This window comes from Podarcis filfolensis (genome assembly GCF_964270895.1).
Source record: "Podarcis filfolensis genome assembly, chromosome: 6".
Lineage (NCBI taxonomy): Eukaryota > Metazoa > Chordata > Lepidosauria > Squamata > Lacertidae > Podarcis > Podarcis filfolensis.
In genome coordinates this window covers 86,274,734-86,288,923 of record NC_139609.1, presented here as the reverse complement: position 1 = coordinate 86,288,923, position 14,190 = coordinate 86,274,734, and the positions used below count along the sequence as shown (strand labels likewise).

General features: G+C 39.1%; 1 protein-coding gene across 7 annotated transcripts in view; it reads right to left on the bottom strand.

Annotated features, from left to right (window-relative positions):
• GNAS (GNAS complex locus) overlaps positions 1 to 14,190 on the bottom strand; it is a 180,376-nt gene that overhangs the window by 65,135 nt on the left and 101,051 nt on the right. For all 7 annotated transcript variants that reach the window (XM_083618942.1, XM_083618941.1, XM_083618943.1 and 4 more), the window contains exons 3-4: positions 918 to 972; positions 713 to 832 (exon numbers count right to left, since the gene is read on the bottom strand). In XM_083618942.1, coding sequence (XP_083475068.1) covers positions 713 to 832; positions 918 to 972 — 175 coding nt within the window. The remainder of the gene's footprint in view (positions 1 to 712; positions 833 to 917; positions 973 to 14,190) is intronic.

Below are 14,190 nucleotides of genomic sequence, written 5' to 3'. Positions count from 1 at the left end.
AAGTATGGGTTCCCCCAACAAAATTTAAAAATTTGGCTTTGTAATTTGGAATTTATGTGATGTGATTTAATTTGATGTGATTGGCCAGTTAATAAAAATTATTAAAAAAATAAAATAAAATAAAATAAACATGTCCCTAACTCTGAGTCCGCAGCATAAGATTTCATCAATTTAGTTGCCTATTTCTCAATACTAAGTGTATACGTGAAATAAGTATTTCAAACTACTACTACTAAGAAAATCAGCACCTGTCACTTGGTGGCAGAAAACATATTTACAAAATCAAGGGCCACAGAGAAATCGACTAGGATTTTGCCTGATTGCATTTACTGCGTATTAACGGCATGGCCCATCCACTTTAAATGTACTCCTGAACTTCATTTACCATACTGCCTTTAACTCCACTGGAGACAAATATATATATATATTGCACTTCACTTTCCAATGTCCAACCAACACCGCCCTGACTATAGGCTGATGATGATTTCTATAAGTATACAGAAGGGATAGTAGCTCATATGATACCTCAACACTGTTATATCAGTAACTTGGCCAACCGACTCATGAATATTTGGGATCATAATAGAGAACTATATGCATTGGGAAACTCACTTCACTGCACTCTATCCTTGCAAGAAATCAGCACTGATAAGAAATGAAAACAAAAAACCAATGCAACGTAAGCCTGTTGCAAATAAGAATTTATACTTACTGGTGGGAAGTCAAAATCTATCTGGCTTGCTAAGTTTAATATATAGTCAATTCGAAACTGATTCTCTGGATTGGCTAGTTCAACTGGAGGTGCCAGGTTTCCCATTGCTGTCACTATTGTCTGTAGGAAAAGAGATAAAATGTTATCAGAAAGTGACGGGTTAAAATTTTAGTTCAAAGCAACCAGGAAAATCTTGTAGACTTACCTCTATAGCTTCTTTAATATTGTTTTTAATATCCTGAATTTTCATTTTTTTCTCCCTGTAACCAAGAAAATAACAAATTAAATTTCTAGATCATGGAGAGATAGCTTTGAAGAGGAAAACAAAAGTCAAAGAACTTCTATCAAGAAAAATAATCTTCAATAAATCATCTAGCCAGCCAGCTGCTAGACACCAAATCTAAGTTTGGCGGGGAGCGGGATATAAAAGAGTTGAGGAATGGATTCTGATTTCAAACGCATGTTTCTTGTAATATATCTGAAACAACCTAACAAAGTTGCATTGTCTTAAGATTAAGGAAATCACTTACACTGCTTTGGGTATCAGAAACTCCAGGGATAAGTTCCTAAACAGGGACTCCACAGTTGTTCAACTGACAAAAATACACACATTGGCCTAGTTCACATGTAAGCCAAACTATGACAGAGTGTGAATGAGTAAATGTGCTGGTGGTTATTTAGAAAATTGCAGCTGCTTCACTTTGCCCCTGATGCTGCTGCTGAGCTGCCAGGAGCTTAGGACAAAATTTGGTGTGTGCCAACCTGAGCTCATGGTCTGTCTCACCCCAAGTCAATGAAGGGCATTTGTTCTTGACATATTGCTCCTAGTTTGTTTGGGGGAGACAAAACATGAACCTGGGTTTGCACGTAATGCTAAGCCAAACCATGGTTTAGCTCAGGGTGGTCCAACACGCGGCCCATGAACTGCAAGTTCCAAAGGAAAGTCGCTCCTCGCAACGGCCATTCTCTTCCATTTTCATCTTCATGTTCTTTCTACAAATCCAATTGAAAGGGTCGACACTGGCTACGTGGGGTTGGTCCCACAGAGGAAATCCTGTCTCTCAATTGGTTTGTGCTGGGGTGACAACTAACGGGTGAGAAGAGTGGGTGGCCCCTTGATGGGCGGAGGCAAGCAGAGATTGGCTAAGGCCTGGGCAGTGGGGACTGGGGGGGGGGATTTTCCATAAGCATCCCAGTTATGCGGCACAAGCCATCCCAGCATTGGTTTTCCATACAACTCCCCTCCGAGTAAGAGAAAAAATTCTCTCAATCTTGTAGGAGAGTTTGGGACAGAGAAAATTATCACTGGCTCCCACACAGACAGAATAAAAGTTTCTTCATGTAGTCAGGCAGGCTCTTTGAGATCATTTCTGGTTGTACCAATGCAAAATTATTGTATACAGTAAGAAGCTACAAATAATTATTGCCAGCAATAAAATATCAGGAGCAAATAAAAATGCGCTCTGCTCTAAACATTTCTGCTATGGTAGCTTGCAGGAGTAGAAAAGGTGTGTAGAAATACTTCTCTTCAAATATTCACATTCCAAAAAGTGAAACCAAAAGGTTATTCTGCAACTAGATTTCCTGAGTCTATAGAAGTATCTGAGTAAGGGATGAAGGCATCTTAAACCTAGTGCACATTCATGGAAATGCACACAAATGGATACTAAAGATGTCTACAGCATGATATGGCACATCACATTTGCTTTGAATTATTAAGAATGAACATGTATTATAGAACTCTTGGGTGTTTCCTAGTACAACATTCTTTTAGATCCTGTGATCAATCCAGACTGTGGCTGGGTTATTCTTAAAAAAAGAAAAGCCAGTGTATTGCTTTGCCTATAGCCCTCACAATACTAAAAGAGAATGGAGAGCCCATCAGCCCCAACCAGAATAGCCTATGATAGGTGATGATGGGAGCTGTAATCTAGCCACACGTTCCCCATTCCTGGATTAAATGTTACTGACTTGTATTTATTTTATAATTAGAATCAGTTCCTTTCACAATTCAATTTTTTTTAAAAAATATATGGTCAAAATACTAACTCACTTAACTTCAGAAGCCAGGTTATTGCACTGTAAAGGAGTTTAATGGCAACGTACGATGGCAAGGAGGATACTTCCATGAAAGAATACGGGTGCCAAAAGTACTGAAAGGTGTTCCTATTTCTACCTTACTTTTAATCAAACTAGTGCACAGAGTGCAGGAAACAGTTTAACAAACACAAGTGCAAGACTGATAAAATTTACTTACATTCACACTAATGAGTGTGTGCAACCACTTTCTGGAGGAAAGAAAAACCCATCTGCAGCTTCAAAAGTGGAAAAAGCTAAGAACTAAAGAGCTTGCACTGACACACAAATGCTGTAAGATCTAGTGAAATCCTAAATACCTAAGCCTAGTACATTCTGTTCCCAGAGTGTCCATTCAGATGCCTCTGGGAAGTCCACCAGCAGGACATGAGTGCAACATGAGTTCCCCAGCTACTGAAAAGGCATATTCTTTTGCAAACTGAATCTGTATAGTATGTACCTAGGCCAAAAACTAGCTGCCTAACTCTTAAGCCTCCAGCTGCTGCGTTATCATGGAAGAGCTGCAACTATTGTTATTGAGGCGGAGGAAGAACCAGACCTACAGAGATGTCAATCATCACAACTAGGGTGAAGGAAGCAGAAGGCAACATGGCACAAAGATAGCCATTATATACAGTGAAAGAAGCTGAACTCACAAGTAGATTAGACGAAATATGCATATATCTGGTTACCCTTGTCACCTTGAAAACACTAAAATTCAGGACCAAAATTGCATTCTGGAGACACCATGTCATTATGAAAGAGGAAATACTTGCTGTCATCCCCCAAAGCTAATAAGTGTTCTACACAGTATACATTCTTTAGGTGGTTGGGAATTCCCGTAAAAAGTAGGGATTGTATGGAGTCTTTAGGCCTAGACTGCTTCCTTCCAAGGCACCCCTCTATCAGGAGCTCCTTATTGTTTTACTTTGGGTTCAGCATTTAGCTTAATGGTAATTCAACTCTTTAGTTTAGAAACATATTTTGCCCTGATTATTAAGCACCCTCTTTTCTGCTGATCTATTACAAAGAGTATTTCCCAGTACTTAAAGTGATGGCTCTTAATTCAGAACATAATGCTAACTCTCCTGACAAATCCAGGGGAGTAAGCAAACATGTTCAATATTATTATCTGAAAGCTAAAACGTTCTTAATATTAAAGTATCATTTATCTGAACTAACCTTGGTTTACAAGCTTGTAGTTCATCTGGAGAGAGCTTAACCTCAAGCCCAGATTTGAATGACATGCTGAGCATAGTACAGCGGCAAGTGGGAGCAAAGCTGCTGTGTATTCCTTCTAAGCCAAAGTTTTGCTTAATGGGATGTATTATTGTGTGATCTGTTCAGTATTATGGATTAAAACCACCGTTCTACAAAAGCCACCCTGCATCTCCCTATAGACCTCAGTGCATGATACCCACCAATCCAAAAACATCAAGAGAGCAACCCTATAACCTGAGAGTAATCCTCACTGAACTCAGTCAGACTTACTTCTAAGTAGACATATACAGGATTATGCTGTTAATTATGCTTTTCCTTCACCACTGTGGTCCCAATAATATTCCTATTAATTGACAATGGTCTGTTTTGAAGCCTGTACACCTTGATTATATAACAGATCTATTATTTTGTACTCACTTTTATGCTTAAACATAACCCTTTGAGAAGCATAAATTCTCCTTAGCGTGGCTAGAAAGAAAAGTCAATACAACATTCCACACCAGCCAAAAGACGTTATGTACAGTACCTGTCAAAATTAAAAAGGTTTTCCGGCTGCTCTTTCTTAGTTTGCTGAATTTATGAAACTATTCTCCACTTTCTTAACCCATTTGAAAGAAAGTAATTTTAATTGTGCTCTCCCAACTTTCATTTACTTCATTGGATTTAGCACATCAAATCATACCTAAAGACCTTGGCCCTCATATGAGGCTAAGACTTGGTCTGAGCCTACAACAGTCTAGTAATGGAATAAATTGCCTTGCAGTGCAAGTTTTAATGAAGGACTTTGTTGGACAACTAAAAAATCGATTGTAATGAAGACACCAGTAATTTTTCTAGTCGGTAATGTTATCATATGGATGTGAAGCTTGCCCAATACACAGTGCAAAGAGGCATGCTCAAAAACAGCTGTGTGCTTTTTGAACCCCAATTATTATTAATAATGAGTGCATAACACTAGGTGCAAATCTATCCAACAATTCACTACCTACACCCTTGCTATGATGAGTAGTATCAACTCTCAAAAGCAGGAATGCCTAACGTGTGGCACTCCAACTCCAGCCAGCATTGTCAATGGTTAAGGATAATAGGAGCTTTAAGGTGGCTCAATTCAAGGCATGTACGGCACAAAAAGCAGCAGTTACATGGAGACAGTGGTGATTCTTGAGCAGAGTGTCATACGCTCCCAGCTATTACCTGGCCCTGTTAGAAGACTTTGCATCCAAAGATATGTAACAAAGTTCAAATGTTTAGTGGACTTCCAAGTTACTGATAAGCCAATTAAGTGATGATGTATTTCAAAGTGGTGCAAAATTCCTGCAATTGACAAGCTGCTAGGTAGTCATCATTGTCTTTAACACAGGAGCACTCAAGTCCCTATTTCTGTCTGTGTTACCATGGCCCTATGGCATGTTCGGTAAACAAAGAGTCTTATTACAGCAATGAACGTATAACTTCATTTTGTAATATTTACTAAGTGTACATTTTTCCACGACAATGATGCCCCATGTTTCCTACATCAAGAGTTCAACCAATAACCTGTCCAAATCAGTAACAATGATAAACTGAACTACTTTATACAAGTGTAGAAAATCTTTAGTTGCTGACTTAAGCAATGTACAACAGAGGAAACACTGGTTGAAATTCAACGTAGCACTAAGTGGGGTGTGAGTGTGTGAAACGAACTCTGCTCACAAAACAGAACCTTCCCCATTCTTCTTTCCTTGTGCGTTCCCCCAAACCTGCTTTGGGCATCCCCTCAACCATTTATAGCAGATTTTGAGGGCATGGAGGTGCAGTGTAGGAGATGGAGTCCTTTTATGTAAGTGGACCTTATCCTGCTCAAGCAGTAACTTAGTTGAATCTTACTCACTATTCTTAAAATTATTACTGTTCAAAAACATTGCCAGATTGTGCTTCCATCCTTCTAAATTAGGAAGGGACCATTAATATAAAATGTTTTAAAATATAAAGTTTATTCTTTTTAAGTCACCAACATCTCTTTTTACACAAAGCATTTAAGGGTGGCTACAGACACACAAGGCTTGTGGTTTGCCCCAATTTGAGCAGAAATACAAAACTTGATATACAGTTCAGAAGTAATCTGTTCCACAGGTTTTAAGGGGGAAAGAGGGCATGCACAGCGCTGCTTAGCTGAGCTTTGTGATAATCCAAACCCAACCCTTCCTGCAAAACAAATTTTCAACTTTTAAAATTTATTTTGCTGGTCTTGTTTTTTAAAAAAGGCTGAACATTTGATCAGAGAAATATGCAAGGTACTTTAAAAGTAACAACAGGCAGCCCAACTTATTGATTGGGAGGGGGTCAGAAGTGGGGAGTTCATCTAAAAGCAGAAAACCTGGCACTGTCCATGGGCACAGCTGTATATATCCTAGAAGCTGCTTGATTTTAATACTAGGCAAAATGGCAAGAAATGAACTATAAGAGTCACATTTATCCAGTGGTTTATATTCTTATCTCAGACATTTCCATACACTTTTAAGTATCACTCAATCTTTCTTTAATTCAAGTTCTGAGGTGCAGCCACATAAACTTATTTTAAATGCTTTCCAAAGAATGCTTTGACCTAACTGAGCTCTAGAATAAACTTCAATCCCACTGGGACCATGCAAGTTGTTACAATTGTGATCAGACTCTTGTTTTGACTGTTTTAGAAGGACTAAAAAGAAGCCTTCGTCAGTTTGTCAGGAAGGTCACTGAAGTTTCTTTGAGACACCAGAGAAAAACAAGTTACAATTCCAAATAGCTTCAAAAAAGAAGTTGCATTTAAGCTGTGTCAAAGATCACAGCATTAAAACTTCCTTGATATCCAAGAGTCGAAATCAAGATAAATGCATGTTTGCTTTAAGAGCTTTTTATCGTGAAAATTCTTAAAAACCTGCTGCGTCTGATAAAACTATTCCCAAGAGGCAAGCTGAAATCAAATCCCATTAGCTGTCATACTGGAAGTGAAATGTCCTGCACCTCAACAATGATCCATTTAAAACAGGGAGGAGGAAAGTTTTCAGTCCAATGGCCACATTCCCTTCTGAGAGCCACATGCCCGCGGTAGGTGAGGCCAAAGACAAATGTGGGCAGAGCAACAAATCTAAGTTTTACTTTTGCATAAGCTTTTGGACTACAAGAAGATCAAACCTCTCCATTCTGAAGGAAATCAGCCCTGAGTGCTCACTGTAAGGACAGATCCTGAAGCTGAGGCTCCAATACTTTGGCCACCTCATGAGAAGGGAAGACTCCCTGGAAAAGACCCTGATGTTGGGAAAGATTGAGGGCACAAGGAGAAGGGGATGACAGAGGACGAGATGGTTGGACAGTGTTCTCAAGGCTACCAGCATGAGTTTGACCAAACTGCGGGAGGCAGTGGAAGACAGGAGTGCCTGGCGTGCCCTGTCCATGGGGTCACAAAGTCGGACACGACTAAACGACTAAACAACACGAAAGCTAATTTCTACACACACCATTCTATTCTTCATGCAGTCAAGCAAAAGGCATTATTTGAGCTCAAGGATGTGTGCCAGCCTAGTAAAAAGACTTTAGGGTGTGTCTAGGAGAATCTCAAGAGTCTCAAGCCTTGGAAGCATTGAAAGGCTATATTCAGCTCCCAAGTCTGAAGTTCCCTACCCCTGAGAAGTTATGGGGTTCTGCAACTCATACACATAGAAACATGCAGCATGCTCATTTCTTTTTTACCCTGTTGAGAGCCCCAAAATAGAGTTCATCTGTGGACATCGTTTTAGAACACGAAATGGAGTAATTTGTAGACAACAGTTTGAGTGTGTCAAGCACTTCAAAATTCTTATTTCACCCTTTTAACATCCTGGTCAGGACATAAAAGTATGCCTCTCCCAGCCCCTTACCTTAACTACAGTTCATGCTGAACAAGGTTCCCATTTTAACTAAGCTTTGAAACCAAGGTTTTAAAGACTTGCGCCTGGAGCAAACCAACAGGTTTAGCATAAGTCATGGCTTAAGGGATATGAAATCCATTAGTGTGTCCTCCACCACACTGGCCCTATTGCAGAGATCCTCTTGCATTAGAACAATGATCCTATCAATCAGGTGTGAATTTATGTTAATCTTTTCAATGAGGGGCAGAGAGTTGAATATATGTCACTGTCACTTAAAATAAATGCACACAAGGTTGAAAAATGTACAAGTTATGACTGATAAAAATCACTGAAGTTACAGAACCTACACCTCTTGCTCCCAGTCATCCTGCCCTTACAATATGGTCCCTTTCCAAATCCTACCTCAAACAAACCTGTCATAGATTCAGGTAGGTAGCCATGTTGGTCTGACTGAGTCGAAATAAAAATAAAAAAATTGAGACCAACTAAGTTTGTTCTGGGTATAAGCTTTCGTGTGCTTAGTTGGTCTCTAAGGTGCTGGACAATTTTTAAATTAATTAATTAATTTAAACCTGTCATATAATCTTAACTTTCATTTTTTCAAGTACAATTTATGGGACAAAAGAAGTGGGCATACAGGCCTACTTTGCTTTAAAACAACCCAACAAAATGGTTTGCAAAATGTATTACATTTTTAAATACAAAGAGCTAGGTGCCTCCTTGTCTTCACTCTGGTAAATAGCAGGTGAGCGAGAGACAGACCCAGTTCCCACGTAATACTAAGTATCATGTACAATAGCTTCAAGCTACATGAACAAGCCACAGTGAACCTCAGGTATATGTACTCAACCCTACCCCCAAGTTTTGTGCACCAGGAAATGAAAAGCATCTGCTTTCAGTTTTAACTTCCCAAAATTCCTAATGATGTCTGAACCTGCGGAACTGTGGTTAGTTTTTAAATATAGTCTGAGAACAAGCCAGGATCCGAAACTGAGTAACTACCCAACAAAATATTTCCAAAGAATCTAGCTTTTCAAACTTGATCTTAGCCAAGAAGTCTGTATATGTTCTAATTTTGAAATTGTTAAAAAAACAAATATGGAAAATTCACTACTATGTTAATTATTGTAACCTCAATTTTACTAAGAAAGGGCACATATCAAACCTGCATTTTTGTTTTCTTTTTTAAAAAGAATTTTATTTACCCTCTGCAGTAAATCATCACCTATTCTAATATAGCCTCTCAGGGAGTCAGATCAGAACAGCATCCATTGGTGGGGGGGTGTAAGGATTATGTCAATACAATTTTAAGGCAGAAATGCACCCTATTAATGTGTTTATTTCTTTAAATTTAATATTTCTACAAACATATAAATATCCTACTGAAGTGCGTAACACGAACAGAAACGGCAAATAAATCATAACGTTCTTAAGATTCTACAGACCACCCAACCAGCAATATTGACAAAGACAGTTTGAGGTTTGTTTGCTAAGTGTGAATACTCTTCTGTCTGTTCCGCACTGTGCCACCTTATCCACAAGAACTACTGTGGAAACAGACACCTAAATGGCCAGACATAACCTTTTACAAACAGACCACAACCCCCAAAACACAAGTGCCTTTTAAGCGTTACCCTACTAATTTCAATTAAGGAAAAACCCTCTGTTATAAATTCCAGATGCGTAAAGTAGGAATGAAGAAGGATTTCAGAACAGGTGTTGTGTGCATGTCTGTGTTCGAAAATTCCCTAGCCAATACAAATAAACCCATCAACCTCCCCATCTCATCTCAGCTGATAAATGTCATTTCATCTGCCCCTTTTCTCACTCCCTCCTATTCCCATACTTAATTTGTGAAAGGCTGGCTGGAATCAGGGGTGGGTACTAGGAGAAGACAGCAGCAAAGTCAAAGCCTGCAATTCCTGCAGACGTGAACTATGGAAGCTGTGGAATTAAATAAAAAATATCCTTACATTTATTGCTCAAGTTTATTCCTTTTTTACTCACTGACCAACAGGAATTAAACAAGAAAAAAAAACCACAGCAAAATCAAAATAACACCACAAAACTACATTTACCAAAGTTAAGCTGAGGGTGACTTCATTTAAGTCAGGAGTCAGCAAATGTTTTCAGCAGGGGGCCGGTCCACTGTCCCTCAGACCTTGTTGGGGGCCGGACTATATTTTTTTTGGTGGGAGAACAAATTCCTATGCCCCACAAATAACCCAGAGATGCATTTTAAATAAAAGGACATATTCCACTCATATAAAAACACGCTGATTCCCGGACCGTCCATGGGCCGGATTTAGAAGGCGATTGGGCCGGATCCGGACCCCGGGCCTTAGGTTGCCTACCCATGATCAAAGTCATTTCTCACGTTGCATGAAAAAATTCTGGCCACACCTGTGAGCCTACACTGCTGACACTGGGAAGAGTAGTTCTTTACGCCACCTGATTCATTCCTTGTGAACAATGGAGGGTTTAAGCATGCTCAGAAAGCTTGACTGGAGGGAGCTGAGAACTTGACTCTCAGAGGCAACTTCCCCCTCCCCAATGCAATTTATTAATGTTGGGGGAAATGGGTGTATGGTAGAGGCTAGAAATGTTACAGGAACTTTTCTGAACTGTGGTGTTTTTTTTAGTTTTGGGGAATTCTCAGGAAAAGCCCCCCCCCCACTACATTGCACAGCTTTTGCCCATCTTGACTTAAAAGCCCTCTATGATCAAAACTCTTTGGCCTCAGACCTTTTTGCTGGAAATTGCTTCCTATTATGAATTGCTTTCCTTTGTATATGGACTCCTCTTTTTAGTGAAACACAAAATTACTCCAATTCCATTTGTTCATATGAACCACTGACATAATATTTTTCTGTTTTGCAGGCAAAACTTGCAGACAAAATCCAGGATGGTGATTCACGAATGCCAGTGTGATAAAACTGGGACATTCTGATCTAAAATCCAAAAATAATCTCAACTTACTTTGTGGTCATTAGTGATAACATACATATTATGTACTTAAGCAACTGGTTCTATGGAGGCTACGATTTTGTACTACTTCATATTTTGTACTTTGTTTGGTCAACTGAAATAACCCTATGAAAAACTTTAGATAGCAGTGTAATGGCCTCTGATTATTCAAAATGCAGCCTCCCGTTCTCACCTGGCATTTATTTACATTTAATTCCATTTTTTTTAAAGAAAGTTACCAGACCAATTAATATTCACTACCAACTAATGTAGGATTTTTAACTGAGAAACAAAGCCAATTCGAGTCACTTTATAAATGACTGATCAGACATGAACAAATCCCATTTCATATGCAAGCTTGCATCCATCTGCTATATAAATATAGGATCCTGATTAGTTTCAGCAAAAGCAATGGTCATTTAATAAAATGTGCATCAATCCTAGCAAACCTGGGCCACACTAAGTTGTACAGAGATGTGACTCAGCATTCCATAACCCTTATTCTCTTTACACATTTGGAAACCATTTAGGTCCTGAATGGACATTTACTTGAAATGTCAGTGTATATGCAAGGAACTTCCAGACCACAGTAGTGACCACAATAGATGCCTAACTATATCCACCTCACTGCACATCACCTAGCTGTCACCATTTTCAACAGCCTTGGGGAATATTTGGCATAAAGGCTGCTAACATGAAGAGTTAATTTAAGAAAAATTTCAAGCAGAACGCTACACTGCAATCTCATAACTATTAAAAGTTACTAAAACACGTATAGCTTACATGGGTTCAAGATAATGTGCAGAAATGAGTCTTTAAGGCAGAAAATTAAATCTCATGCATTGCAAAACAGCCAGTATTGCATTGGTCCCACCAAACAAAACACACTCAATGTTCCATTAAGCATCCATTACTGTGGTCTGAAAAGCTAGTAAAATCCTCTTTCTGCCCTGTCTCTACCCATCACTCATTGGGTTCCGCTCTAGATCCTGTCCTGGCACCACTCCTAATCTAAATCCCACAGTGGCCCAGCTCAGATCTACCATCATCCCCACTCCCTAGCCAAGGGTGCTAATGTTTCAAGAATCAAAATTGGCAACTTAAAGATAACCTTGGTTTCATATATATTCAAATCTCATATCTAAATTTGTGACATTATCAGTATTTTGCATGGAGAAGTTCCTCATCAACTTTGCTAGTTGAACTGTCAACCGATGCAAAAGATTACCTAAAATCACACACACAAACACGGCACAATACAATGTAAGAAAATGAAATTATAGCCTGTGCATGCATTACATTTTGTTTCTGTACCAGTAAGTGTGTTGTCCATTTACTTCTGGGGAGCTGAAAACCCACATTTAAAACAGTGACTTGAATAAATTCACTGGAAGAAAACAGTTCAAACCGTGCTACTTAAATGTAAGTGGAGTTCTGAAACAGATGTGGCGAAGACAATACCTTCCAGACTCCAACTCCCATCAGCCCTAGCCAGCATGACCAACGGTGGCCAGGGATGATGGTAGCTAATCCTTTCACTTTTTTGATATGGCTTTATACCGATAAGGCAAGAGACGTGGGTGGTGCTATGGTCTAAACCACAGAGCCTCTGGGGCTTGCTTTACCTATACAGTGGTACCTCAGGTTACTTATGCTTCAGGTTACATACGCTTCAGGTTACAGACTCCGCTAACCCAGAAGTAGTTCCTCGGGTTAAGAACTTTGCTTCAGGATGAGAACAGAAATCGTGCTCCGGCGGCGCGGCAGCAGCAGGAGGCCCCATTAGCTAAAGTGGTGCTTCAGGTTAAGAACAGTTTCAGGTTAAGAATGGACCTCTGGAACGAATTAAGTACTTAACCCGAGGTACCACTGTACGCCAATAAAACACACTACTCATTTGTTACACATTCATGCCCTATCAACTTCAACCTTGTGACTGATGACGTTGACAATTTAAAAAAAGGTATGTCATATTTATAAATTCAGATGGACTAATTGATGGAGTAACCCAGTTGAAACTACTAATGTAAGCTGCTCTACTTTGACTGCTGCAAAAGGCTGAGGTCAGTATAAAACTGTTTCCACTTAATTTTCCAGTTAAGATATGATGGTTATGGTGTGACGTACGCACAACTTGCTGGAGGCATTCTGCTGGCAAGATCGCACCTCTTGGGAAATGTTCAAGGTAACTATTTGACTTAACTGCGTATTTATTACTGAATGCCCACTATTAAAACAGAGTGCAGAAAAGGCAGCAGGGTAATTTTTCACCTCAGGCCACCCAGCTTAATACGTAGCTGGTCATTAATATAAAATAAAATAATTACTGGAAAGCACTGTATTACCCTGTGCTTGAGTACCTTACTGCATTTTTTAAAGAGTCTAGATTTTTGTAACAGAAAACTCATCTTGGGATCAACAGAAATTATGAGAATAATAAATATTTACATATAGGCCAAGGAGTATAGACAAGCTGAAATTTATACCTTACTTTTAAAATGTCTGGTTACTTAAGACAATGGCCCACAATCCAGAGCAGCGTATACATAGCGATTTTGTGTTGTTCCTGTTCAGCACACAGGACCCCTGCCCCAAAACGGTGTTTAGCTCCATAAAGCAGCTTTGAGGCAGAGAACTGATATAATAACCATTTCTTGAGTTATGTGCATTTCAGAAGTTTGCAATCTTGCCACATATTTGATCCCATTAAAAAGTTATCTAAACCATTTTTGTACTGCATCTGTCTCCTTCGGGCAAAACAAAACAGATTTTTGTTCTAGAGACAACGTCTCTGGAGGATGCAGGTGGAGGAGAGAAATTCAGGTGGAGGGACAGAAATTCATTTGCACAACACTGGATTCCACCCTAAATTTCCTTTTAAATGGTACTAAGTAATTAAATATTACATAATCTATATATGGATTATATTAAGTAATCTGTAAATATCCATATTGGTCCTATAGGTAATATCTAAACTGAATTAATGTTTCTACCAGATACATTAGTTAATACATTAGCCTACAATCAAAAGCATTTTATTTTCATCTAATGCTCTAGTCTCCTCAGTAATTGAACAATAACTCAATACTCCACCTATCATGGCATTTTTGTCTGTTTTGTGTGGGTGAGGCAGGCCCAAAGCAGAGTGCAGTAGAAAGAGCAACACTGGAAAGAATAAAAGATAGAAATATGTCTAGTGTGCAGATGCAGATATTCCCACTTCACCTATGCTTCACCTCACAAGGTGTCTTTTTTTATTGCTCTGTAAGCTACTCTTGGAGCTTTTTTCAATTTAAGAAAGGGATAAAAATTTCTTTAGACAAATAAATCAATAGGCTGGACATGAGA